Source organism: Amphichorda felina (genome assembly GCF_050947745.1).
Source record: "Amphichorda felina strain 45539 chromosome Unknown scaffold_4, whole genome shotgun sequence".
In the NCBI taxonomy this organism is placed as follows: Eukaryota; Fungi; Ascomycota; class Sordariomycetes; order Hypocreales; family Bionectriaceae; genus Amphichorda; species Amphichorda felina.
Window position 1 is genome coordinate 1,073,152 of NW_028145046.1, and position 25,543 is coordinate 1,098,694.

The 25,543-nt window shown below is 55.1% G+C and overlaps 9 protein-coding genes across 9 annotated transcripts; 6 read left to right on the top strand and 3 right to left on the bottom strand.

Annotated features, from left to right (window-relative positions):
* Positions 1–1,059: 1,059 nt before the first annotated feature.
* Positions 1,060–1,719, bottom strand: ACO1O0_004105 (Golgi apparatus membrane protein TVP15; the record flags this gene model as incomplete). The annotated part of the gene is made up of 5 exons (XM_083193547.1): positions 1,060–1,235; positions 1,283–1,351; positions 1,402–1,460; positions 1,558–1,629; positions 1,700–1,719. The coding sequence occupies 5 exons, from the start codon at positions 1,717–1,719 to the stop codon at positions 1,060–1,062; spliced, it is 396 nt and encodes a 131-aa protein (XP_083050495.1).
* Positions 1,720–2,454: 735 nt separating this feature from the next.
* Positions 2,455–4,772, top strand: MEF2 (mitochondrial elongation factor MEF2; the record flags this gene model as incomplete). The annotated part of the gene is made up of 2 exons (XM_083193548.1): positions 2,455–2,491; positions 2,542–4,772. The coding sequence occupies 2 exons, from the start codon at positions 2,455–2,457 to the stop codon at positions 4,770–4,772; spliced, it is 2,268 nt and encodes a 755-aa protein (XP_083050496.1).
* Positions 4,773–7,342: 2,570 nt separating this feature from the next.
* On the top strand, positions 7,343–8,788 carry ACO1O0_004107 (uncharacterized protein; the record flags this gene model as incomplete). Its single annotated transcript, XM_083193549.1, has 1 exon — positions 7,343–8,788. One exon carries the CDS (start codon positions 7,343–7,345, stop codon positions 8,786–8,788), a length of 1,446 nt encoding a protein of 481 aa, XP_083050497.1.
* A 716-nt stretch (positions 8,789–9,504) lies between these two features.
* On the bottom strand, positions 9,505–11,175 carry ACO1O0_004108 (uncharacterized protein; the record flags this gene model as incomplete). The annotated part of the gene is made up of 3 exons (XM_083193550.1): positions 9,505–10,419; positions 10,485–10,788; positions 10,850–11,175. 3 exons carry the CDS (start codon positions 11,173–11,175, stop codon positions 9,505–9,507), a joined length of 1,545 nt encoding a protein of 514 aa, XP_083050498.1.
* A 411-nt stretch (positions 11,176–11,586) lies between these two features.
* On the bottom strand, positions 11,587–12,944 carry ACO1O0_004109 (Thiolase, N-terminal domain-containing protein; the record flags this gene model as incomplete). The annotated part of the gene is made up of 2 exons (XM_083193551.1): positions 11,587–12,729; positions 12,795–12,944. The coding sequence occupies 2 exons, from the start codon at positions 12,942–12,944 to the stop codon at positions 11,587–11,589; spliced, it is 1,293 nt and encodes a 430-aa protein (XP_083050499.1).
* A 939-nt stretch (positions 12,945–13,883) lies between these two features.
* On the top strand, positions 13,884–14,553 carry UBC2 (E2 ubiquitin-conjugating protein RAD6; the record flags this gene model as incomplete). The annotated part of the gene is made up of 4 exons (XM_083193552.1): positions 13,884–13,925; positions 13,995–14,059; positions 14,125–14,349; positions 14,430–14,553. The coding sequence occupies 4 exons, from the start codon at positions 13,884–13,886 to the stop codon at positions 14,551–14,553; spliced, it is 456 nt and encodes a 151-aa protein (XP_083050500.1).
* Positions 14,554–18,383: 3,830 nt separating this feature from the next.
* KLP1 (putative kinesin family protein (KinA)) lies at positions 18,384–21,294 on the top strand (the record flags this gene model as incomplete). Its single annotated transcript, XM_083193553.1, has 3 exons — positions 18,384–18,503; positions 18,572–20,991; positions 21,048–21,294. 3 exons carry the CDS (start codon positions 18,384–18,386, stop codon positions 21,292–21,294), a joined length of 2,787 nt encoding a protein of 928 aa, XP_083050501.1.
* A 561-nt stretch (positions 21,295–21,855) lies between these two features.
* On the top strand, positions 21,856–23,063 carry PPM1 (leucine carboxy methyltransferase; the record flags this gene model as incomplete). Its single annotated transcript, XM_083193554.1, has 2 exons — positions 21,856–22,144; positions 22,198–23,063. The coding sequence occupies 2 exons, from the start codon at positions 21,856–21,858 to the stop codon at positions 23,061–23,063; spliced, it is 1,155 nt and encodes a 384-aa protein (XP_083050502.1).
* A 1,089-nt stretch (positions 23,064–24,152) lies between these two features.
* Positions 24,153–25,175, top strand: SPT3 (transcription initiation factor IID, 18kD subunit-domain-containing protein; the record flags this gene model as incomplete). The annotated part of the gene is made up of 3 exons (XM_083193555.1): positions 24,153–24,158; positions 24,215–24,304; positions 24,354–25,175. The coding sequence occupies 3 exons, from the start codon at positions 24,153–24,155 to the stop codon at positions 25,173–25,175; spliced, it is 918 nt and encodes a 305-aa protein (XP_083050503.1).
* Between the last annotated feature and the right edge of the window lie 368 nt (positions 25,176–25,543).

Below are 25,543 nucleotides of genomic sequence, written 5' to 3' on the forward strand. Positions count from 1 at the left end.
AGCTCCAAGCTTGATAACCGAAGTGCATCTCTCTCTTTGCGAGTGAAACATAACTCGAACACCTCTATCCCAATGTGTGCCGTCCTTCTGATCGTATTTTGGCTCCCCAATGCTGCCGCCTTTGGCGAGTGAGATTTGTCAAACACCTACATTACTTAGTAGTACGACTGGAACAATTGACACTAACTTGTAGCAGTGCAACCTAGTATATCATTCTTCGTGGCCCTGTCGACCTGAATGTTCGTACGTAGGTAGTAAAACGTTGTGCAAATCAGGTGTCAACCAGTATCCATACTATGAAGTATCCGTAGTTGGTTCAGGAAATAGCTTGCTTGGCCCTGGTCGTGTTAACGTGAATCAACCCAGACTAGCCGACTAGTAGCAGAGATCGATCTCCCTCCGCCGGTGAGAGAGAGGTTGCCTTTGATGACCTGCTACGAGTACCACATACGAGTTGCTACGATTACTACATACGAGTAGCAGTAGTATTACTAGTATCAATGGCCAGGATTTGCACGGCAAGCCACACCCGCGGCCTAGTTTGCTTCCTTGTGGCCTCGCCGCCTCAGCGATGCTGAGTGGAGCTGTCTACACAAATAACATACTTAGGCGCAGAGGAAGGTCTCCAATAGTATAAGCACCCCATCTGCCAACGGCTTCAGATCCGGGTTCCCGCTGGGAGGGACTAGTATGAGCGGAACTTGGTCGCGCACTAACCAGATGCTCATGTCCACAGACGTGGCAACCAACTATTAGTACTAGTCGCAGAAAGATTGGTTTGCTGATAACAGAAACGTGACCTCCTTATTATCGAGTGTATTTTCCAGCTACCATCCATACAGGAGGTGCCCATGCGAACACCATGGTATCTCCTCTTCCCGGTCATCTTCCCATTCCATATCCATATAACATACCAGCGTCAGGTTGCCGCTTGCACAGCCACTAGCCGGTCTGCAACGAGGACTTCTCTAGGACAAATATTGCCCCCCTCTTGCGTGTAGTATAACATTCGAGCTCGTTGCGACCGGTGCTCTTGCTCCGACCGGCACGGGGTCGGATTTAGACCTGTTCGGCGCCCCAGCCGGCCATCTCGGCCTCGCGCATGTTTGCGGGGGCCTCAATCGACGGGACGAACTCGAGAACAACGTAGCCAATGCCGACAATGCCGACAACGGAGCCGGCAATCTTGCTCAGAACCGAGCTACCAAGGATAAGGCCACCGATGAAGATGTAGACTGCTTTGGTCAGACCGAATCGAGCACAACGAGCGACAAAAACTTACAGACGCCTCGGCCAATGAGGGAGAACATGAAAGAAGCATAGCGCGACACCTGAGGGGGGATCTGGAACTCTGAATGGGGTCAGAGATAGGAGTAGGTCAAGTTGGCGGAAGCGGCATACCAAGGAGAGCCACGCAAAGGCCAAAGATGATCAGGTAGGCGCCCACAATGATGCTCGATCTATTTATAACGGTCAGAAAGTAACTCTTAAACAAGGGCTCAGAAGCGCAACGTTGTCGCACAGCGTCGCGGTCAGAGCAAAACAGGTAGTGCTCACAGGCTGAACTGGAAGATGGACACGATGCCTCCCAGGGCGGTGATGGTACCAATGGCCAGGTTGACGATGCGGCTATAATCAAGGCACAATTAGCAGCATGAACAATCGCGACGGGGTGGTCCAGGAGCTCGGGATGCAGTACAAGATGTCGGAGAGCTCCATTGTGACGGATTGCGTAAGGAGGATCTGAAAAGGTTTGCGGGAGGGTGTTTCGCAGGAAGACGATAGGTTTTCGACGTTAACTAATATCCCCGGGGTATCGAGCGCAGATGCGGGCAACAGTTTGCAAAAGGGGGTTTCTGATGACGACGACGGTGCAGCTGAGTTGGAGAGGCGCAGATGGAGAAGGTCGTAGCCTGATGATGCCGAGAACAGGATAGTAGACGAGGTGCCCAGCCACACAAGTCTTGGCCAGCACCAGCCACGTGCGTCAGAGCGTCAGAGCGTCAGATCTCCAGCCACGACAAGCTGCAACCGTTCAAGCTTCACCTAGCTCTGTGCGTCGTCGCTCGAAATCTCAGAAGCTGGACGGAGGTTGAATTCTTGCCCTGTTCACACCACGACCTTCCTTGCTCCGGTTCAATTGGCCCCCTAGTCGGCTCTCCGACATGTCCAGAGCTGACGGGATTTGGTCATGATCACTCCCACGCTGTTCCGCAGGGCCGCGGCCAGGCGAAACTGCCTTTCCCACCTCTCCCGGACCCGGAAGCTAGCATCTATCCCCGTTATCATTGCAAGATTTTACAGCCAGACCCAAGATACACAACATCATCCTCATGTAGAAAATACGCGGAATATTGGCATCATCGCGCATGTTGATGCAGTTCGTTGCCGTCTCACACTACATCAACATCACGCTAACTCTGCCTACAGGGTAAAACCACTACAACAGAGCGTATGCTATTCTATAGCGGCGTCACGCACAGAGTGGGTGGTACGTGACCTCTGGTTAGCCCATACCTGTCACTTTACTGATCTAATCAGATGTGGACGCCGGAAATACTGTCACCGACTTCCTCGAGCTTGAGCGCGAGAGAGGCATCACAATTCAATCCGCTGCCATCACGTTTTACTGGCCTCGCCATCAGGAGTACCCACCGGGAACTCACCCAAAGACGGTGAATCTAATAGACACTCCGGGCCATCAGGACTTCAGGTTCGAGGTGGATCGGTGTCTTCCCATCTTGGACGGTGCAGTATGCATCATCGACTCGGTAAAAGGGGTTGAGGCCCACACCGAGCGAGTCTGGACCTCTGCCCACGAGTTTAAGATTCCCCGCATCGTCTACTGCAACAAGCTCGACCGTGAAGGTGCCTCTTTCAAGAAGGCTGTTCTTGAGGTTGGCACACGTCTCAAGGGATGGCCACTCGTCTGCCAAATTCCCTGGTGGGAAAAGGACACTTTTGTCGGAGTCATTGACATTATAAGCCTAGTTGGGTACCGGTGGAAATCTGAGCGAGAGAAAACTAAATTCGATGCTGCAGAATTGAGAGAAAAGCTCTCAGAGTCAAACCCAGGTCTGCTGGCCGAAGTTGAGGTCGCGAGACGCAGACTCATTGAGGTGTTGGCCGATTTTGACGACGCCATTATGGACGAATTCCTTGCCGAGAACTACGACATACCTGCGCCTCTTCTTAAAGAGGCTATCAGAAGGGCTATTCAAAGTGGCGACGGCCAGGTCATTCCCGTGTTTGCTGGCTCCAGCTTCCGCCATATTGGTGTTGAGCCATTAATGGATGCCATCACAGACTACCTCCCCAGTCCCGCTGATCGGCCAGATGTGGAGGTACGAGTAGGAGCTACCAAACATAGGCTCGAAGAATACCTCCTCGAAAAGGACAAAAAAGGACCAAAGGCGAACATCAGCTCCGTGGCCTCTGTCTTCAAAGTGTACAACCATCCGAAAGAGGGTGTTATCAGTTTTGTTCGAGTCTACCATGGCACCTTGACGCGAAATGCGTCCACTTTCAACACCCACCTCCACGTGAACGAGCGCCCCATGGGGATTCTACAGATCTCGGCATCAAAGACTCATGATGTCCATGATCTTACGGTTGGCCAAATCGGGGCTCTACGCGGCCTCAAACTATCCCGCACTGGAGATACCCTCATTACCACTGGAGGCAACAAGGCCGTCACTGATGCGTTCCGAAACATCCATATTCGACCGCCAGAGATCCCACCTCCCGTGGCTTTTCTGCAGGTGGACCCCTTCGGAAATGTAGCGGCTCAGGAGCTACAAATTGCTCTCCAAAACGCTTCACGGGAAGATCCTAGTCTACGATGGAGCCGCGACGCCAAGACCGACCAGTTCACAATCCAAGGTATGGGTAAGTTGCACTTGGATGTGTCGATTTACAACATGCGACAGAAACACAAGATCGATGCCGAGTTTGGGCCCATTGAGGTCGACTACAAGGAATGCCTAACAGGACCAGTCCAGCCCCAACACGGGGTTTTTGACAGGCCAGTTGCTAGCAAGGCAGGCAAGGCCTCTTGCACTGTCACTTTGGAACCAATTGAGCCTGAGGATCACGACCGACTCTTGGAAACAGGCGTCGAAAGAGATGGGAATATCTTTACCATCGAAGTGCCGACAGGACAAGGCCAGGAGACTATGGGGTTTGACGTCGACGAAGCACAGCATCAGCTGCTGAACGGAGGCATCGCTGGCTTGGCCCGTGGCCCGAGGCGGGCCTCCCCGGTGCATGGCTGCCACGCCACCATCACCCTGGACACCTCTGAAGGGGCCCTGGAGTCCCCCACGGGTGGTCACTTCAGTGGTGCGGCAAGGGTAGGAGTCCAGGCGGCTCTGCGGGATGCCTCTGAGAAGCACCTAGTGGGCGTCCTGGAGCCCATCATGCTCGTGCACATCACCTGCCCCGAAGCAGTAGCCGGCACGGTCCAGCACGACATCACCGCCGGTGCCGGGGGGAGCGTCCTCGAAGTCAACGACCGGTCCGCAGAGTCGACCGGCGACGAGCTCATCGATGTGTCCAAAATTTACGCCCCACCAGACCCCTACGACTCGGTGACTTCCCTCCGAGGCAAGAGGTCCATGGCCCGGGTGATTGAGATTGTGGCAAAGGTTCCGTACAAGGAGATGCTCAACTATGACGAACACCTCAGAAGCAAAACAGCCGGTCGTCATTCCATGACCATGTCTTTTGATTCGTTTGCCAGGGTTGTGGGTCATCGTGAGAAGGGACTGTAATGTATTCGTAGAGGGTTCAACGAGAGAGATGTTTGGGGCAATGTCTGTACAAATCTGTACCATTATTATGTGGCAACCATGTCCAGGGCGTTTCTACCATGGGAAATTCAAAGGTTCGTTGGCTATCCGTACACCTTTTGAAATAAATTTCATTCCATTCTAGACGATGTCATCGCCGATGGTCTTAAGCCCTGGGACGTCTCACTTAAACCATCTACGCCCACTCGGCGTGTCAATTTAATTAAAGTAATATATTCCGCAGCACCATGGGGTAAGGTTTATCGCTTGTGTTCTGAGCTTTGTTCTACCTGGAGCATCTGGAAGCTTTCACCACACAGGACGGCCTCCGAGGCTGACTAGTCAGACATAATGGGGAAAGGAGGAAGGGAGAAGAAAAAGAAAAAGAAAAAACTGCTGGCTAAGCATCCTACCACTAGTATTAGTCTTTTCTTTTCTTCCAGTATCAACCAGGGTCGTCACATCGTGACTCATTTTCGCAACCCTACCCTATACCAATATTATTAAAATAGAGGACGGATACGGAGTAGAGAACCTCGCTTTAATAATAGTAGCTGGTATAATAATGGAGCACTGTATATTTAGTTGGGCTTTTGAATCTGCCTCGCGGGCTCCCCCCCTTTTGTTTTTCTTGTAATTGTAGGGCTGGTTGGTAATGGAGTCGTCACGACTGAAGAAGAGTACTGGTGCTCCATAATACTAGTTACTTATAGGTATACCATAACACGGCGGGCTCTGTTACACTCCCATCGACGAAACAACAATAGTACTCGTACTACGTAATAGTAGTACTAATATGCTAAGGTTCACCGAGACATAAACATGTGACTTCTCTCGGCGGGTCGAAGTTCCTGGAATGTGGGGGGCGATGTTTATGTTTCGGTTCCGAATTGATGGGTGAAACAACACATGATCAGCACAACTTGCCATCCTATAAACTTGGCTTAGGAGACCGCGTGTTAACGATTACTTCTGTCGCGCTAAACTCGAGAGATTTGCACAGGGAGTTGTAGGGAAGGTGCTCTTGACTCCTGCGTTGTTCCCAAGTAAGGTAGGTTATTACGTATGGCAGCAGACCCAGACTCAATGAGGAAGGCATCGTTGAGGATCCCAACGTGTTGCTGGTTTCCCTCAGTCAAGGACTCAAGGTCGTTAGCGGTTCAGTTCACCACTCATCACTTCATCACTCCACCGGTCCACCATTATCCGCCTGCCCCGTCAAGCGCAAAACTCGACCGAGGTGCCAAAGGTCCAGCACCCCAATCACGCCGGAGGCGTCGACGGCCGGCAGCGAATGACGGCTGATAATGGCCCGTCGACGTGGCAAGCTGAGGGACCGCTCAGGCCCAGTGCAGTTTATGACGGCGACGACTCGTTCCTTTTGGGCCACATTCTAATACGCACCTGTTCGACTTGTCTCGAGTTCATTAGCCCGCCATCCAGTCGAAATTGCGAATGCCTCAGTGCCTCGATGCTTCGGGCGATTGACCATTTCTAGCAGGAACTGGTGGCAGGCAGTCAACACTCGCCAGTCATCAGAGATTCGGAACAAGTTTTGCTCCCCTGCTGGCATACAATGCTGCTCGTATCAGTACTACGCACGAGAATCGCTTTCCCCGTATCCCGGTTCCACGGGCCAGTTGCCAACTTGGAGTTGCCAACAGGTGACTGTTTGGGCCTCGGGGTACGAAGTACTTCGTACTCCGTGCTAACGGTGTGGTGCGTTGTGCACCTGCTGTGCCTGAGCCTTGTGCCTGGTGCCTTGTGCCTTGTGCCTTGCATCAAAGTTATGCAATGCCACGCCAGCCCACGCTTGCCACGCCAATGCTTGATTTCCACCCAGCTTGTTTGCCCTGCTGGGCCCATCCCCCAATGCTTCATTTCGGCCCTGCGATAGGATTGGCTGGAGTAGAGGCTGTGACCGGGGTATGCTGGGCCCCGTCTCATTTTAGCTCGCTGGCCGAGTCGCGACCGCTGCGCAGTTTGATGATGGGGTCCAGTCAAAGCCGTCAATACTCAATAGCAACCCGCGGAACCGTTGCGATGGACAGCCCAGGCTGCCCAGATGCCCCGGTCCCCAGCTTCCCGTCGCCCACCACCATCCTTGCATTGCAAGGCTTTTCGCTCCTTGCTAGTCTTGCCCCGTCTCTTTGTCCCAGTTTTGCCAGTGTCTTTCGTTTGCCTCGTTTGCCTCGCTGGCGCCCCCATCACCATCGTCTCTCCTTTCATCCTTCATCTTTCATTATTGCTACTATCGCTCGTTGACCAAACCTCCTGTTCTGTTTCGCGACTGCAAGTTGTTGCTCGCCAACCCGTCATTCTTTTGCAACCTGCTACTTCTGATCAACCTACGGCACAGCCCCTGGCTACTCCCATTTTGATCTCACGCTCGCTTTCCAAATCCCGAGACGTCAGCGCCAAGTACGAATCCTGCTTGCACCGTTGTGGTCTCATCAGTCGATCCTAGCGCAACGCGCCTGGCCCCCAGTTCCTCACGATAGTACTTCCGATACATACGACGTTGCTGGCACGTCCCTCAAGGAATCGACATTATGAAGCTGTCGATTACACCAATCCACGGCGCCCTCGGCCTGGCCTTGGTCCTGCTCTCTGCCGGGTGCGAGGCCAGCCACTCCCATCGCCATCTGCACCAGCACTATGAGAACCAGCACACCCACCTCCATGTTCGCCATACTGACCAGGCTGAGCCTTCTATCGAGAAGCGCTCAACTTGTGCCTTCCCCGGTGATGAGGATCCCAACCTTGTCGCTGTCACCCCCGATAAGAAGAACGGCGGCTGGGCCATGAGCCCGGATCAGGAGTGCACCAAGGACAGCTACTGCCCCTACGCTTGCAAACCGGGCATGGTCATGGCTCAGTGGGACCCCGACTCAACATATGACTACCCGTCGTCCATGAACGGTGGTCTCTACTGCGACAAGAATGGCGAGATCAAGAAGCCCTTTTCTAACAAGCCTTACTGCGTTGATGGCACCGGCACTATCAAGGCCGTGAACAAGGCCGGAAAGGAAATGTCATGGTGCCAGACCGTTTTGCCCGGAAATGAGGCTATGCTCATCCCAACCATTGTCTCCGATATGGCCACCATTGCCGTCCCCGATCCTAGTTACTGGTGTGAGACTGCCGCCCACTTCTACATCAACCCGCCGGGGAGCAGTGAGCAGGACTGCGTCTGGGGCGATGACACTAAATCTATCGGAAACTGGAGCCCCTTTGTCGCCGGTGCCAACACCGATTCCGATGGCAACACTTTTGTCAAGCTCGGCTGGAACCCCATCTACGAATCTTCCATTCTCAAGAGCCGGAAGATCGACTTTGGCGTCAAGGTGGAATGCCCTGACGGCGGCTGCAACGGTCTTCCCTGTGGCATTGACCCCTCCAAGGGTACAGGCCTCGTTGACTCGCTTCTCAGTGCCAGTGGTGCCGGCGACTCCAACTTCTGTGTTGTCACCGTCCCCAAGGGCTCTACGGCCCACATTGTCGCTTACACCCCCGGTGGCGGCAACTCCGACGATGACGTTGAGGAGGACGAACCCGTGGATGACGTGGTTGAGGAGAAGACGACCACCAGTCAAGCCCCAACCACAACCCAGGAGCCTACGACTAGCCAGGCTCCCACCTCATCGCCCGAGCTGACGACGACGACGGAAGAGCCAACCACGACATCCACCACCATCTCGTCGGTTCTCCCATCGACCACGTCCACGTCCACGTCCACGTCCACCACCGTGTCCAAGCCCGACCCTAAGCCCAAGCTCAACCCCACTATCCACGGCGGTATCTTCCACGAGAACACCAACGACACTTCATCCGAGACCGGCGACTCTGCCTCCACCACTCCTTCCGGTGCCGAGATCACCTCCAAGACGGACGAGAAGCCCGCCACTGCGACGGCCGAAGATGTCGCTGGTCGGCAATCCAGTCCGACCATCGCTGGTCTGCTTGTCGCCTTTGTTGCGGCTGCCTGCTTCTTCTAAGCAGCCTTCTCTGGTGGCCCCTGGCCGCTTCGCCTCTTCTCATTTGGCCAGCCCCCATCGTATTGGGACGTTAAACCTAACCTGTCATCTATGGCTGGTTTCATCGCTCCCTTTTCGCTGTGGACAGATACCTATTTGGCATCTGTCGTTGTGGCTGCCCATCTTTTTTCACGAAACTTTTTTTTTTCTTTTTACATACGGCGATTTAGCCCAGTCCCTTTCGAGCCTATATATGAACCACGTTTATAGGCGCTGCCCACATCTGCGCGCCTGTCAGAGCACTTCATTTTCTACCACGTACTACTTCATCCGGAGTCTGGTACCTTCTTCTACTTGAGGTACTATTTTCTTCTTCTTCTTTATGAGTTCTGATTTATTCATCATGTATATATATATACCCTTTGGCATTAGAAGGTTTCGGGGTTTTCAGGAAGGGAAAACAAAAATTCATCGGCGATACTTGTTTTTCAGAGATGACGCCATGTTCACGGTTGTACGGAAGGGGGTTTTGGATAGGACCTGTGATTATGATGCAGGATAGGCACAGCATCGAGCGAAATCCATATTTTTTTAACATCCATACTTGGCCTCCTAGGCCTCGTCCCATGGGACATGAAACATAAAAAAGGGTATCTACCTAGTACACTCATTGGTCTATTTATATATCCAAATCCATATCCAAAGTGATTAACGTCCTCCTCCCTCCTGTCCTCTACCTACCCACGCACCCACCCAGGCACTTCATCTGAATCAAATTCCCCTTGGTGCCGCCTCTCCCTTATGGCCTGCCAAACGTTGGGCCAGCCCGCCACCACAGGGCCCCTGGCCTTGGCCCCGATGATGGCGAAGCGGCCCTGCCCGTGCGCCACGAACCCGTGCATCAGCCCCTGCTGCACCAGCTCGGCCACCATCATCTCCACGTCGTCAAACGTCACGGCGGCATTGCCCCACACCAAGCCCTCATTGGGCCTCAGCTTGCGCGGGCCGCCGGGCGGCGGTACGAGCGTCGTGTCGCCGCCGTCCTGGGGGCTGCTGCTGCTGCTGCTGCTCCTGAGCCAGCCCTCGAGGCGGCGCTGGAGGTGGAGGGCCGCGGCGTGCAGGTGGGCGAGGTCGAGGGTTGCGGCGCGGCGCGAGGAGGCGTCGGTGGGCGGGGAGTAGGTGAGGATGAAGGTCCTGCGGCTGAGGGAGCGCCACAGCAGCGGGCGGAGCCTGTGGGTGAGCGGGAGAAGGAGGCCGCGGGGGAAGAGCCAGTCCTCGTGGGCCGCGAGGTGGCCCTGGAAGGCGGGGAAGTTGCCGGTGCGGATGGCGGCGCAGAGCGGTCCGAAGATGGGGCCCAGGGGCTGGGACTCTGGGCGGGCGAGGAGGGCGGGCGAGGGGAAGCGCCCGAGGAGGAGGTTGCAGGGGATGAGGTAGGTGAGGATCTTGGTGCGGTGGGAGACGTAGTTGGCGGGTGTCTGGAGGTAGGCCTCGTGCAGGCAGTGGGCGGCGCGGAGGAAGTGGTTGTTGGAGAGCCAGTACCGTCCGAGGTAGTAGAGGAAGGTGACCCTCTGGGGCGCTGGGTAGAGGGACAGGAGAGGGCCCTGGGACTCAATCTGGGTGAGGAGCATGGTGGCCAGCTGCGTCCTCCGACACTATGTGTGCAGGTTAGTCATGTCGCATGGGCCATGTCGGTGCCGTGTATTGTGGTCTTGCTTACGGCAAAGAGTAGCTTGAGGACGAGATTGGCAAATCTGTAGACAGCCACCTTGGTCCCCCCTGGTGTGGTATAGCGGTCGGTGGTGCGGTCCTGAAGACACGTCTTGAAGATACGCTGGATGGTCTCGGCCGACTTCTCGGCGAGGGACTTCTGGCTGTCATCGCCAGCGTCGCGCTTGACGCGGCGGAGCAGGTCAGGCCTGCGGTTGAGGGTCATGGTGAGGCGGGCGAGGGTCTCGGAGAGAGACATGCTGGTTTTGAGGAGCATGGCGCCCTGGGGGTTGGCAAATGCCGTGGCGCATGAGCTGAGGAGTATCGCAGATCAGTCTCTTGGTGCCGTGATGGGCTCGTGGAAGGGGGGCTCACTTGACGAGAGTGCTGAGCAGCTCGTGGGCGGCCAGCAGGTCATTGTAGTCGACGTCCCTCCAGAAGATCAGGTAGTCCTTGATAAAGGTGTTGAAGCTGGAAAAGGGCGAGCCCTGGCCCTCCTGCAGGTTGTGCTGCTCAGGCAGGCAGGTGTCGATGACGGTGTCGAGGCCATCGTTACGGTACTGGGAGCGCAGCTCAGCGGCCAGCTCATGGTACTGGCGTCCGGCCTCGGGGGCGACCTGGAGCCATGAGCTGAGGAGATCGCCTTGCTGATCGCGCACCTGCTGGCGGATCTGCGTGAGAAAGTGTATTACAAGTGACATGGTGATGTGAAAGATTCCATGCTCGGTCGGATTGACATTGGAGAGGCGTCGCAAGTTGGTTCGAGGCTGGCGGTCAATGTGGGGCACGGACTTGGTCTTTCATCCTGCCAGAACAAGAGAATGTCAGAATACCCCGTACATAGGACGAATACTGTCCAAGCGCTTGTTCGTTCTTCATTTATATTTTTAGAGGATATGTAGCCACCGAATTGAGTATATGCTACTTACGGCGTGGTGAGGTTTATCTGACAGCTTTATCCAACTCACCTGAAAAGTACATGTATATCCACAATTGTCACCATGGTCAAATCGGTCCAAGCATCAAGTCATTGTTCCTTTTGAAAACTCAATTGCTATGGCTTAATTTACATGTTCCCATTCTGGCGTCATGGATTCCTTTTTCTTCGTTCCTTACACAGACTCTACCCGCTGGACAACGAGCGCCGTGGCCGCGCCGCCTCCGTTGCAGATCGCGGCAACACCATACTCGCCAGGCTTGAGCTGATGCAGAAGCGTCGTCAGGATACGCGAGCCGGAGCTGCCCAGGGCGTGTCCCAGGGAGATGGCGCCGCCCAGAGGGTTCACCTTGGCGTTCTCCAGACCTAGGATCTTGGCGTTGGCGAGGATCACGCCGGCAAAGGCCTCGTTGAACTCCCACACCGCCACCTGGTCCTTGGTGATGCCCGCGCGCTCCAGGGCGATCGGGACAGCCTTGGCCGGCGCAATGGGGAAGTCGACGGGCGCCATGGCAGCGTCGGCGTAGCCGCAGATCTTGGCCAGGACCCGGGACCCGGAGCCGTACTGCTGCGCAATGGCCTTGCTACCGAGGACCAGCGCACTGGCACCGTCGTTGAGGGTCGACGAGTTGGCCGCCGTCACGGTGCCAGACCCATCACGGATGAACGCGGGCTTGAGAGTGGGGACCTTCTCAAACTTGATGTCGAGGTAGCCCTCGTCGGTATCGATGACGGTGTCGCCCTTCCTTCCGGGGACCGTGACGGGGACGATCTCGTCGGCAAAAGCCTTCTCGGCCCATGCCTTCTGGGCGTTCTTGTAGGACTGGATGGCGTAGGCATCCTGCTGCTCCCTGGTGATGTTGTGCTTCTTGACCGTGTTCTCGCAGCAGTTGCCCATGTGGAACTGGTCGTACACGTCCGTCAGACCATCCTTGATCAGGCCATCCTCCATCTTGACGTGGCCGAACGAAGGGAGCAGGCTGGCGCGGGGCGTGTAGTAGGGGACGCGGGTCATGTTCTCCATGCCGCCAGCAATCTGAGCCTCAGCCAGACCGAGCTGGATGTTCTGGGCGGCGAGGGCAACCGACTTGAGGCCCGAGGCGCAGACCTTGTTGACGGTGGTGGCTTCGACCGACTGGGGCAGGCCGGCGAACAGGACGGCCTGGCGAGCAGGGGCCTGGCCCATGTTCCCAGAGAGGACATTGCCCATGTAGACGTCGGTGATGTGCTCGACGGGGACCTTGGACTTCTCGAGGGCCGACTTGATGGCCACGGCGCCGAGCTTGGAGGCGTCCAGCGAGGCGAAGGAGCCGTTGAACTGCGCGGCCGTTAGTGAGGGTCCATGGGGCGGTTACGGGCCCGTAGGATCCCGGGGATACGCACCTTGGCCGTGGGCGTCCGTGACGCGCTCAGAATGTAGGCATCCCGAATCTCCTTGCGGAGGGCGGCGCTGGTGGAAAAGCAGCGGGTCGCTTTCACGTGCTGGGCGAGCTGGCCGGCTAGCCGGGGTGACCGCAGTTGTGTCGTCACCATTGTGTCTGATGTGCTGTGGGTGTGCTTCTCGTCTGGGAAGAAGTAATAGGTGCCAGGCAGGGAGGCAGAAAAAAGAGCAGAGGCGTGGAGGGGTTATGAAGAAGGACGGGAGTTGGGCAAGGGGAATGCGGTCATCCGGGGTTACATGTTGCTTCTGTCTATCTCGGGCCACTTCGGCTTAGAGCGGGTTGGCGGGTTGGCGGGGAGGCATGGATGTCGCCGGCGTCGGTGACACGGCGCCTAGTCGCCCACGCCGCCCCCAGTGCTGGGGAATACCTAGGGATTGGGGAAGCGGATCTTCAGGGCAGCTGGGCAACCGGGCAGCTTTCGGATCCGATGACAAGCTCTTGATTACTTCTGCCACCTGCACTGGGCCAGTATGGGGCAGCCCGGAACCTAGAACCTGGAACCTGTCCACCTCCCACGCACCCGCCTGTCTGACATGCCGATAGCCTCACTGTCCCTTGTGCACCGACGCCCACGCGCCCGAGACTCCACGTACTACACAGGACATCTCCGTGCGCGTCGAGACAACGAACAAACCATGGGACGTAATAAGACTTGCCGAGAGTTGCACGGCCTCGATCCGCACTGCTACAGGGAGCGGGCAGCAGGCATCACGTGAAGTTATCCACCGTGAGGCGGATCTACTCTGATTGGCCCCTCCCATGACGCCTTTTATTGGCGACGCCCTCCGTCAACCGCCACGGCATCCGAGACTCCATGACCAATCCTCAGTTTCTTCTCGAATCCCCATCAGCCCTGACAATACCCAAGTGGCGAGCGACTACGAGTACCTGGAGAATCTTGATCCTTGTCTGCTGGAAAGACGCATTCTCTTGGGCCTAGCTACTATTTTCACGACCGAACCTGCAGCTGCTCTGCCTCTCCCCAACTCGAACCTTGTAAACCCCACGACCCCGAATCTCAGCCGCAACAATGTCGACCGCAGCACGAAGACGCTTGATGCGTGACTTTAAGGTCCGCCCTGAGCCCATGGAGAGACCACGGAAGAGGCTGCTCTGATCTAGCATGCTGACAGAACTCTAGCGAATGCAGACGGACCCCCCTGCGGGGGTATCTGCCTCTCCTGTTCCCGATAACGTGATGACTTGGTATGCCCGACCACGCACAGCGGCACCAGCGCCGGGGAGAAGCACGCGCTCACCACCGCGTATAGGAACGCCGTAATTATAGGACCGGCGGACACTCCTTTCGAGGATGGGACTTTCCGACTCGTCATGCAGTTCGAGGAGCAGTATCCCAACAAGCCGCCGCAAGTCAAATTCATCAGCCAAATGTTCCACCCAAACGTCTACGCGACCGGCGAGCTCTGCTTGGACATTCTGCAAAACAGGTGGAGTCCAACGTATGATGTCGCCGCCGTGCTCACGAGCATCCAGAGGTACGACGGGGGAGAGAGACAGAGAGAGGGAAGTTTTGATGCCAACGACTGAGCCGCTAACTTGACTTCCTTGCCTGCAGTTTGCTTAACGATCCGAACACGGGATCCCCAGCCAACGTCGAGGCCTCGAATCTATACAAGGACAATAGGAAGGAGTACACGAAGCGGGTGAGGGAAACAGTCGAGAAGAGCTGGGAGGACTAGCCCAGTGCGCGAGGTGTTGCTGGGCAAGAGCTGGTTTCGACTGGATACCCCCGGGGTAAGCTCTGACTAGGCTGTAAGATGCGTCCTGCATAAGGAGCGATGGAGTTTAAGAGGCGTTCTGGGCGCTGGTGTTGGAATTCTTTATCACGTCAAGGTCATTGCATGCCATTATAGGCGCGGTGCTGTATGGAGTTGGTGCGAGCTGCAGCCAGGGGGCAAGACTTTGAGACATGGCCGAGAGTGAATTGGACGACTGTATTTGCGTAGCAGATATAAAACTTATTCATTGCGCATTAGGCACCCAGTAATGATGCAGTGACACCCGCTGGTTCTTCACGCGCAACTTCACTACGTTGGCGGATCATGTATTACTCATGAGGTTTGCAAGGCAGGCATAAGTGGTGATACGCAATTGGATAGATGGATAGGGTACTGTATGGTGACACTGACACAGGAGAATCTAGTGCACTCCCCTCTCCTGTGTGGAGGCAAACTTCCGACGAATAATCCCAGCGTGGAGAGTAGCATTTAGATATGTTTGCCAATGCTCAGGTAAGTCTGAGTACTTTCGTGGTATTCTGTAGTGGCTCTGCTAGAGGAAGGGACGACGATACCTCCTTACTTAGGTGAACACTTTCCGCAACCAAGGACTTAGCAAGCGAAATAAACCACCGTCATTCCGTTCGTATTTTCCAGTCCTCCCACTCATATCCCAGCGCGCGGCGATGGTCGAGGCACATAATAAGCCAGAGTATAGCTATGACAGAAATATGGAATACTACCATCTAGAGCAATATTGTAGGAATTAGCTTTGCTATCTGTTTGCCTAACCAAAGAGTAGGGACTCCCAGTAAGAGAGTTCCATAGGCTGACCAGGCAACAAACACAACAAATGCGGTAGCCTGGTGCACAGCAAGTCGGGGAGGACCGGATGAGAAGAAGCCGAATTGTTCTGGGATATGCAACAGGTGGGACTGAATCTAGTAACCGTGGTTAGCGACTGCGAGGAGGTATGGATTGAGTCGGTTGTCGAGTACCTGAGGGCCAAATGCTCCCTTGCCAGCGGCAAGAACGTTATCAGCGAGGATCCAAGGCATCTCCACACCCGGCTCTTGGAGGGACAAAGTCATATATACTGGCCCTACTTATACTTAAGTATTGGTATCAAGATACTAAGTACTTAGTAGGCATATATACTACCTAGGCGTATATAGAGGTACTTAAGTACTACTCAAAGAATTAGGAATTTCCAGTATAGAAGTTTTATAGAAAGAAAGGGAAAACTATTATAGAAATATCTTAATCTAATTTATTCTATATCATAGTCTTTTATAAGATATTGTGTTGGGGGATGCCCACCTTCGTTGCTTCTGTGGTCAGAAGGTCACAACCTGAGAGCCACAACAGGGAATCCCGACCCGAGAGGTCTCAAGATTGTTTTTCACTATGTATATAAGACACGCATCAATCGCACAGATGATTGATGCCATCATATTCTTCTTTTATTACCAATTGACGCATTTGTTGCCCATTTTGCACACTGACCTTGTTGCTCCGTGAGCCACGACCTTCGGGTCAATCCAGCCCTTGGCTGCGATTATGGCCTACGACAACTTGTCGTATGCACCAATCATCTGTACGAGCAATATTACACCCAACCCAGCCCACCAAACCTCCAAGACCTTCATGTTGCTGTTGTGGTTGTTGTGGTGTTGATAGCTTCATCCCCTGCCCCTTGTCTCAGCAAGCCTCCCTGAGCCCCACTTGTGAGGCCCCTAAACAACGGTCTTTATTGTTGTGGGTCCCTTGTTCGTGTTCTTGTGCATAGTATATATTTAGTATGATTAAAAGAGATAAGTAGAGATTAATAATAATATAGCTGTAAAAAATCAGATAATTATTTAAAGTCTAGGTACTTATGATAAATAAAAGGTCGTATAGCTATAATACTATTAGTTTGCAGGACATGATAATAGAAGCACTCGTAGTCAGGTACCTAGGGACCTTTGAAAGTCAGGGTGATACAGTAGATCCGATGGATCGTACTGATCCGGTAGATGATGCTGATCGGGATCGATCTGCCAGGATGAATGGTTGATCTGATGCTGTTATCTGATGCTGTTGATTACTCCTAACTCACCCGAGGCTCTAGCTATGATATCATCTACGGCGCCATACCCCTGCGCCATATCCCTGTGCCACACCATCTGTCCGCAACACAGGGCCTTGTTGATGTAGAATCCGAGACTTGCTCTCTCAACGTCTAGTTAGCAAGAGCATGACTAAGTACTGATGATTGATACGGGATTTCCTGATAGCTCGCCCATGACCTTCTTACAGATATAGCGGGGACCCCGTGGGATTATTAAAAGGATGCAATCGCCTCTATACATTTGCATCGGGAGCAACTATATATGGCAGATACTAGGTGCGTATTACCTACTTACTGAGATACAACATAGTGGGAATGTTACCTACTACTAACTAGATCTATGAGGTAGAGGACATAAGGACTTGAAATTAGTAGATCACCAGAGAAAATAGTTTTGCTCTAGCCAACAAGACGTTGAGAGAGCAAGTCAATTCTTGCCCCAATAGGACCCTATCTTTGAAAGCCCCTACTTAACTGCATCATACATATTTTTGGCCTGCTGCATGCTGTGTCTGTATCAGAGGTTATTTTATGGTATGGAACTATGAGTAGCTGTTGCATCGCTTCACAGAGAGGGTTTTTTTTTTTTCAACAAGGATAGCTATAGCAACTGTTCGTGCGCTGATACAGTGTTGAAACCTTAAGTCCGGCCCAGCGTCTTGTTGTAAGCTGAGCATATCTCTACCGGCCAATACATATCTATCTTCACTAAGTAGCTACGTAGTAGGCTTATGAATAGGTTAATATAAATATGTGTTTGCTGAGGAACAGGTGCTGGGCAAAGTTGGGATGTTAATATGATATCATGTGAATACTTGCTACGAGCCCGCGATGGCGATACGTACAGCATAAGCATGTTGTCGATTTGCTGAGTAGGTACTACTAGTACCCAGCGAGTAGCATTACTAGGGACTCGCGTAGAAGGAAGCTGGGGGAGCCTGGACACTGACTACGTAGTATTACACTGTAGTAGTGACGGTTGTGCATTTCCAATCCCGTGTTCTAATACCCTTTTGAGGGCCCGAGTCCCACCCGTCGTGGCGGTGCTGGAGGGGGGCGCCATGGAAGCAAATTGCTCCTACCGAGTAATAGACTGGGAGACTGGGAGGCACCGCACACTACGGTCGCACCCTGGACACCAGCGATCCACCAGCAGCCCACCATGTGCTGGGCCCAGCCCAGCACACCTATGGACGGCACGGGCACTGGACGGTACTCAGACGTCCGGCGACCAGCACTGAGCACTGAGCTGACGTCCATCCTCGCCGTCTCGTGGACACCTTCTACCCACGCGAATCCTCCCACCCACCATTTTAATGTAGCGCGTCGACTCCCGCCCACCCCTCGCGAAGACCCGTCCACCTCAACCACCTGTCCCCTCGTTCCTTTCCGTCGCTGCGGGGATTCACCTCGAGTATTTGTTTTTACTGCCCGTCCTCGCAGCAGATACAGTACTGCCTGCACTCGTGCCTGTCGTTGCCACGGCCCTCGGTCCACGGGTTCGCGCTTGGGCCCTTGCCATTCGCTAGGTTGTTTTTGGGGCGCCGTCCTGGAGCACTTCGTCACCGGCTTCGCGGGTTTTGCGGTGGTCCACCCCCTGAGCTCTCCAGCTGTTTCCTGATATTCCCGCCACCGCACCCCATGACAACGGCCTCGATCTGACATCGTCGCCGCCATCATGTCTGCTGCCAACAGCATCAAGGTTGTCGCCCGGTTCCGGCCCCAGAACCGTATCGAGCTGGACTCGGGCGGCAAGCCGATTGTCAGGTTCAACTCGGAGGAGTCATGTACCGTCGACGTAGGTTTTCTCCCTGCAGCTCCTCCGTCATGGTGATTGTCTTGCTAAAGTGAGAGGTTTTGCAATAGTCGAGAGAAGCCCAGGGGAGCTTCACCTTCGATCGAGTCTTTGATATGGCGTGCAAGCAGCAGGACATTTTCGACTTCTCTATCCGCCCCACCGTCGACGATATCCTGAATGGCTACAACGGAACCGTCTTCGCCTATGGTCAGACCGGTGCCGGTAAATCGTACACAATGATGGGCTCCAACATTGACGATGTCGAGGGGCGGGGTGTCATCCCGCGCATCGTCGAGCAGATCTTTGCCAGCATCATGACGAGTCCCAGCACCATCGAGTACACTGTACGCGTCAGCTACATGGAAATCTACATGGAGAAGATTCGCGATTTGCTGGCTCCGCAAAACGACAACCTGCCCGTTCACGAGGAGAAGAACCGCGGTGTGTATGTCAAGGGGCTGCTGGAGATATACGTTTCCAGTGTGCAGGAGGTCTACGAAGTCATGAGGAGGGGAGGGAATTCCCGTGCCGTGGCCGCGACAAACATGAACCAGGAGTCGTCGCGATCACACTCGATTTTTGTCATTACCGTCACACAGAAGAATGTCGAGACGGGCTCGGCCAAGAGCGGTCAGCTGTTCCTGGTCGATTTGGCTGGTAGCGAAAAGGTCGGGAAGACCGGTGCCAGCGGTCAGACCCTGGAGGAGGCCAAGAAGATCAACAAGAGTCTTAGCGCTCTTGGCATGGTCATCAACGCCCTGACTGACGGAAAGTCGTCGCACATTCCTTACCGAGACTCCAAGTTGACCCGTATCCTGCAAGAATCGCTGGGTGGTAACAGTCGGACGACGCTCATCATCAACTGCTCGCCGAGCAGCTACAACGATGCCGAAACTCTCAGCACTCTCCGCTTTGGCACAAGAGCCAAATCGATCAAGAACAAGGCCAAGGTCAACGCCGAGCTCAGCCCTGCGGAGCTCAAGTCACTACTGAAGAAGGCCCAGGGCCAGGTCACAAACTTTGAGAACTACATCGCCTCCCTGGAAGGCGAGATTCAGCTCTGGCGTGCGGGAGAGAGTGTTCCCAAGGATAAATGGACGCAAGCGATGGCCGATGCTGTGGTGGGGCCGAGGACTGAGTCTAAGCCGCCGAGGCCATCGACACCCTCTCGGCTGGCCACGGAAAGCCGCTCAGAGACCCCGGCCTTGTCTGAGCGCGCCGGTACTCCGAGCATACCCATGGAGAAGGACGAGCGCGAGGAGTTCCTGCGACGGGAGAACGAGCTGCAGGACCAACTATCGGAGAGGGAGTCACAGGCTGCTGCTGCCGAGAAGCAACTTCGGGAGACCAAGGAAGAGCTTGCCTTCCTCAAAGAGCACGACAGCAAGGCTGGCAAGGAGAACGAGAAGCTGACAGCCGAGGTCAACGAGTTCAAGATGCAGCTGGAGCGACTGAACTTTGAGGGCAAGGAGGCCCAGATCACCATGGATGCCTTGAAGGAGGCCAACGCAGAGCTCACCAGCGAGCTGGACGAGGTCAAGCAGCAACTGCTGGATGTTAAGATGAGCGCCAAGGAGAGCGGCGCCGCCCTGGACGAGAAGGAGAAGAGGAAGGCGGAGAAGATGGCTAAGATGATGGCCGGCTTCGAGCTGGGGGGCGACGTCTTCAGCGACAATGAGCGCTCGATTGGTGATGCGATTACACAGATTGACGTGCTGTATGAACAGAGCTCTGTGGGCGACCACATTGCGCCAGATGAGTTTAAGTCACTCAGGTCAAAGCTGGTGGAGACCCAGGGCATCGTGCGCCAAGCCGAGCTGTCCATGTATAGTGCGTCATCGAGCGACATGGATGCTCGCCGGAGGCATGAGCTTGAGCAGAAGCTGGAGGCGCTGCAGACGGAGTACGAGGATGCTCTGACACGCAATCTCAGCGATAGTGACGTCGAGGAGGTCAAGGGCCGGCTGGAGAAGGTCTATGCCAGCCGTCAAACTACGCAGACGGAACTAGTGGACGAGCTCAAGGCGGACATTGCCCAGAAGGCTTCCGAGAACACCAGGATGAAGACGCTGATCGAGGATCTGCAGCAGCGGGTCAAGTCAGGGGCCGGGGCCCCAATGACCAATGGCAAGACGATCCAACAGCAGATTGCCGAGTTCGATGTCATGAAGAAGAGTCTCATGCGGGATCTGCAGAACCGCTGCGAGCGGGTTGTGGAGCTCGAGATCTCGCTCGACGAGACGCGGGAGCAGTACAACAATGTGCTGCGGTCATCCAACAACCGCGCACAGCAGAAGAAGATGGCGTTCCTGGAGCGGAACCTGGAGCAGCTGACGCAGGTGCAGCGGCAACTGGTTGAGCAGAACTCGGCGCTCAAGAAGGAGGTGGCTATTGCGGAGCGCAAGCTGATTGCACGCAACGAGCGTATCCAGAGCCTCGAGAGCCTGCTGCAAGACAGCCAGGAGAAGATGGCGGCTGCGAACCACAAGTACGTGCCTCCTACATGGACATATCTGCTCCTCTTGATACTGACGAGTGTGATAGGTTCGAGGCCCAGCTTGCCTCTGTCAAGGAGCGTCTGGAGAGCGCCAAGGCCGGGAGCACCCGTGGTCTCAACCAGGGCGGTGGTGGCTTCAGCTTTGCCGGCGCTGGTAGCCGCATTGCGAAGCCCCTGCGCGGGGGCGGCGGTGATCAGCCAGCGGCCAACCCGACAATCCAGACGATCCAGCAGAGCGAGGGAGGAAACGGGGGGACCACCAGCAAGCGGTCGAGTTGGTTCTTCAAGTCATAAGCGATGACATTGTGCTTTGGCGGAGGCGTCTTGAGTAGAGTAAACGGTAGAGATATACCCCCCCCACCATTACCATTACCACCACACCCACCACATCCACCACCATCATCATTTGTTGAGCGATTCTGCTTTCCGATTCCACTCTTCTGCCAGCATTTCTACATCTTTAGAAGGGCCAGCGTGAGCGCCCCCAGTCCGATGATGATTGGATTTATGACGGAGACAGAGCTGTTGTGAATCTATGTAGAGTAGGGGTGGAGGTAGTCAGTAGTCTCCTTGTCATGATTGCGAATGAAACTAGGAATTAAATGAATCATAAACACGACGAGGCTTGTTGATAGGGGATAGGATTTTGTGAGATTGTGAGCAATGTTCTATTTTGCAGTGTGAGGCCAATTGTACTTGGGTAGCCCATACATGTACGGAGTACATATGAAGTATCAGCAAATGATGCCCCACATGAGTTTAGGCGACGTCACACTTCTTTCAAACCATCGCGTAAAAGACTTGTGTCGTTTTCATTCATTCTATTTCGGTACAACTTCATATACAAAAATACTGATGGCGGGTAATCCCGACGGCGACCTCATGTCCGCGCCGTCCATCCCGAATCTACTGTCACTGCGCGGCAGTAGAGGAGGCGCTCGTGGAGGCAGGGGACGAGGCCGTTCGGGGCAGGGCTCTTCTGCTGGTGCTGCTCATGATGCCACGATACAGGGCACAGATAATGATGCGGCTGTCTCGAGGCTGAGCGCCGTGGAGCTGGGTTATCTGGACGACCCGTATGCGCGGTACTTTGTGCAGAGCGTCGATGGCCCACCGGCCAGGCGTCTCCCCATCATCAACAGAGGTGCGCTGGAACAAACCAGCCTGTGGTGAACCTACACTGACCTGGAGCTTCAGGCACATATACGCGCACCGCCGCGCTGGACATGCTCGTCGAGGCCTTTCTCTCCGAGGAAGACGCCACATCGGCCGCTACGCCGAAACAGATCATCTCGCTGGGCGCGGGCACAGACACGCGGCCATTCCGGATATTCAGTCGGCCGAATCGCCAAGGGCTTGTGTACCACGAGGTGGATTTCGGCGTCGTGTGCAGGAGGAAGCTACGGACAGTCCAGACAAACCCCGTGCTGTCGGGGATCCTGACAAACCTCTCGGCGCCCGCCGACGAGACCTCGTGGAGCAGTGAGCCGGTCCACGGAGGGAGCTATCACTGCCACGGCCTGGACCTGCGTCAACTTGCCTCCTCCTCCTCCTCCAACGATGACACGTCCTCCTCCCAGAATACCGCCCCCACCTCGCTGCCCGGTCTGCGCACCGACGTGCCCACGCTTCTCCTCTCCGAGTGCTGCCTGTGCTACCTCTCCCCCGACGAGGCCAGCGGTGTGCTGTCGTACTTCACGGGGCGGATCCCCAGCCTCGCGTGCGCGCTGTACGAGCCCATCCGGCCGCACGACGCCTTTGGGAGGGTCATGGTGTCGAACCTGGCGGCGCGGCGGATCCGCATGCCGACGCTGGAGGCGTACCCGGAGCCGGCGGACCAGGAGGCCCGGCTGCGGGCGGCGGGGTTCGACGTGGCGCGGCAGATGACGGTTGGGGACCTGTGGCGCACGTGGGTGCGGACCGAGGAGAGGGAGCGCGTGGACGGGCTGGAGGGGCTGGACGAGGTGGAGGAGTGGGAGTTGCTGGCGGCGCACTACATTGTGGCATGGGGGTCGAGGGGGGATGGGTTTGGGTCGTGGGGTGCGTTGGCGGGAGGGGCCTGACGTGGGATGCGTGTGACGGTACGGAGTAGATGTCGGGAGAGGAATACACCGTCGTAAGCGGTTTCTTCGTCTTCGTTAGGGGGATGTTAGGCAGAGGATACCAGGTAGAAGTAGCCTCACCAACACTCTATCTTCCAACCTAGAGTCCCTTAACTTGTACATGAGATATATGAATTGCTTACACATGGCAGAGCATGATTTTGGGATCTTCGTAGAAAATCTCTACATAAATCTCTACCTACTGCTGAGTATCTTGGGGAGGTATGTACCTGGTGGTGATGAGGGGTGTCACGTGGGCACGTGGGGTGCATTTTGACGTCGGCGTGAGTGGGTCTGTAACCCAAGGTACGAATGCGCCAATCCACTCCATCCGTCTTCCATCTCCATCCTCATCCGGTCATTGCCCATGTATCGACGCGACTCGCGCCGCTGAATCACTGCTCATCCTCGGATCTTGTTGGATAGACCTGTACTTTTCCTGTTTCTTTTTTTTGGATACTCGTGTCTTTTTGGATTTGTCTCTGGGATTACTTGCTCGCGGGGAACTAGTCGTGCCATCAGCCCTGTTGGCCGCATTCATAGACGTCGCCGGGACGCCGTGTCAACACCTTTCCGGGGAGTTTTGGCTATCCATTGTTATCAGATCTTGGGAGAGCTGAGAGAAGTAGAAGAACAGGGGGATTATTCGCTATACTCTGGCAGCTGGGCAGGACCCTAGACATCGAGCAACATGGCGGATAAACAGTATAAATACCGACAGGAGATCAGCCAGGTACGTCTTGTTTATTTCTTTGTTTGTCTTTATAAGTCATGCATAGAACATTCCGACTTCCAAAAGAGGAATCGCCAGCATGGTGGCCATGTCGTCCAGCTGCCACCAGTGCCACCAGTGCCACCAGTGCCACCAGCTGCCGCCAGCTGTCAACAGGTGCCAGCCATCCAGATACATAAGTTATCTGGCCCCATCTACGAAAGCAAGATGCGCGCGCCCCATCTCACTCCCTTTCTCTTCCGTCTCCATGAATCTGTTCAAGATGCCCCGATGTCCCATCACCCTGGATCTCGCGGAATACCCACCATTCCTCTATGATGCCCGTCGTCGAAGTCGGGTCTGCTTTTTTGCGCGCAGGCTAATCCACTCCACCTTGCAGATGATGTACGTCTCTGGAGAGACTGCTGAGCCTCCCGTCGAGACAACGAGCATCATGGAAGACATTGTGCGTCAGCAAGTAATAGAAATGGTATGTCCCGGCAGGCACTCGGCGTTGTCGCCCAACTAACTCCCAGCAGCTTCGCACCTGCACAGAACTGGCTTCTCGCCGTGGATCCAAATCCATCAGCATCAACGATCTCATCTTCCAGATTCGGCATGACCAGGCCAAGGTGTCCCGGCTTCGCACGTTCCTTTCCTGGAAGGACGTGCGGAAGAACGTCAAGGACTCGGACGATAAGGGCGCTGATGCTGATCTTGCAGCAGGCGACGACCCCGTGGGGGGTGTTGTGGGCAGTGGGCCGGTCGATGAGGCAGCCAAGAAGAACAAGAAGTCCAAGATTGGCCTGCCCTGGGAGCATGCCTCTCTCTACCCCGTCGAGGTCCCCGAGCGCGACGATGAGGAGGACGAGGATGAGGACGAGATGAACTTTATCACACTGCAGCGACTGCGCCGCGCAGACGAGCGCACCAAGGCCATGACCAAGGAGGAGTACGTTACCTGGTCTGAGTACCGCCAGGCGTCCTTCACCTACCGGAAGGGAAAGCGCTTCCGCGAGTGGGCCGGCTTCGGCATCGTCACAGATAGCAAGCCGTCGGACGATATTGTCGACATCCTCGGCTTCCTGACCTTTGAGATGGTGCAGGTCCTTACGGAGGTCGCCCTCAAGGTCAAGGAGCAGGAGGACCTCGCCCGTGCCCAGAGCGGCGGCGACAATGCGGGCTCTAAGAAGCGCAAGCATGAGCAGGGCCTCTTCGACCCGCCCAGCGAGGGCAAGCGGCCCATTGAGCCCAGGCACGTCCAGGAGGCGTTCCGTCGCTTCCAGCACCGGCCCAAGAAGTCGAGAGCCATGCTCAACGGCACGAGGCTGGTCCAGCACACACCCCTCAATATTATATGAGCTTTATACGCGGCCAGAGTTATCACGGACTGGGATTTGTTTATTCGAGATTGGATGAGAACTTATTGGTGGCCTTTGGAAAGGGGGCCTCCCCAGCACCAGGCGCTGCGGAATGGATTTCAGGGAGTTTGATGGAGTTACGGTTATTGGATCCAGGGATATGATTGCTACGCGTAATGGCTGGATGGAAAGACTGCGTTTGCTTTGCCGCGGCTCTTTACTATTGGACTAGGAGTTTGCTGTTTGCAACAGAGAAGCCTCATGTATGCCATCAATCGGAACCAGATACAACCTAATAGTACTTGGGTAGCTACTACAAGTAATATCCCGCGCACGGCAAGTTGCCAATCCCTAGCAATACACTCGCT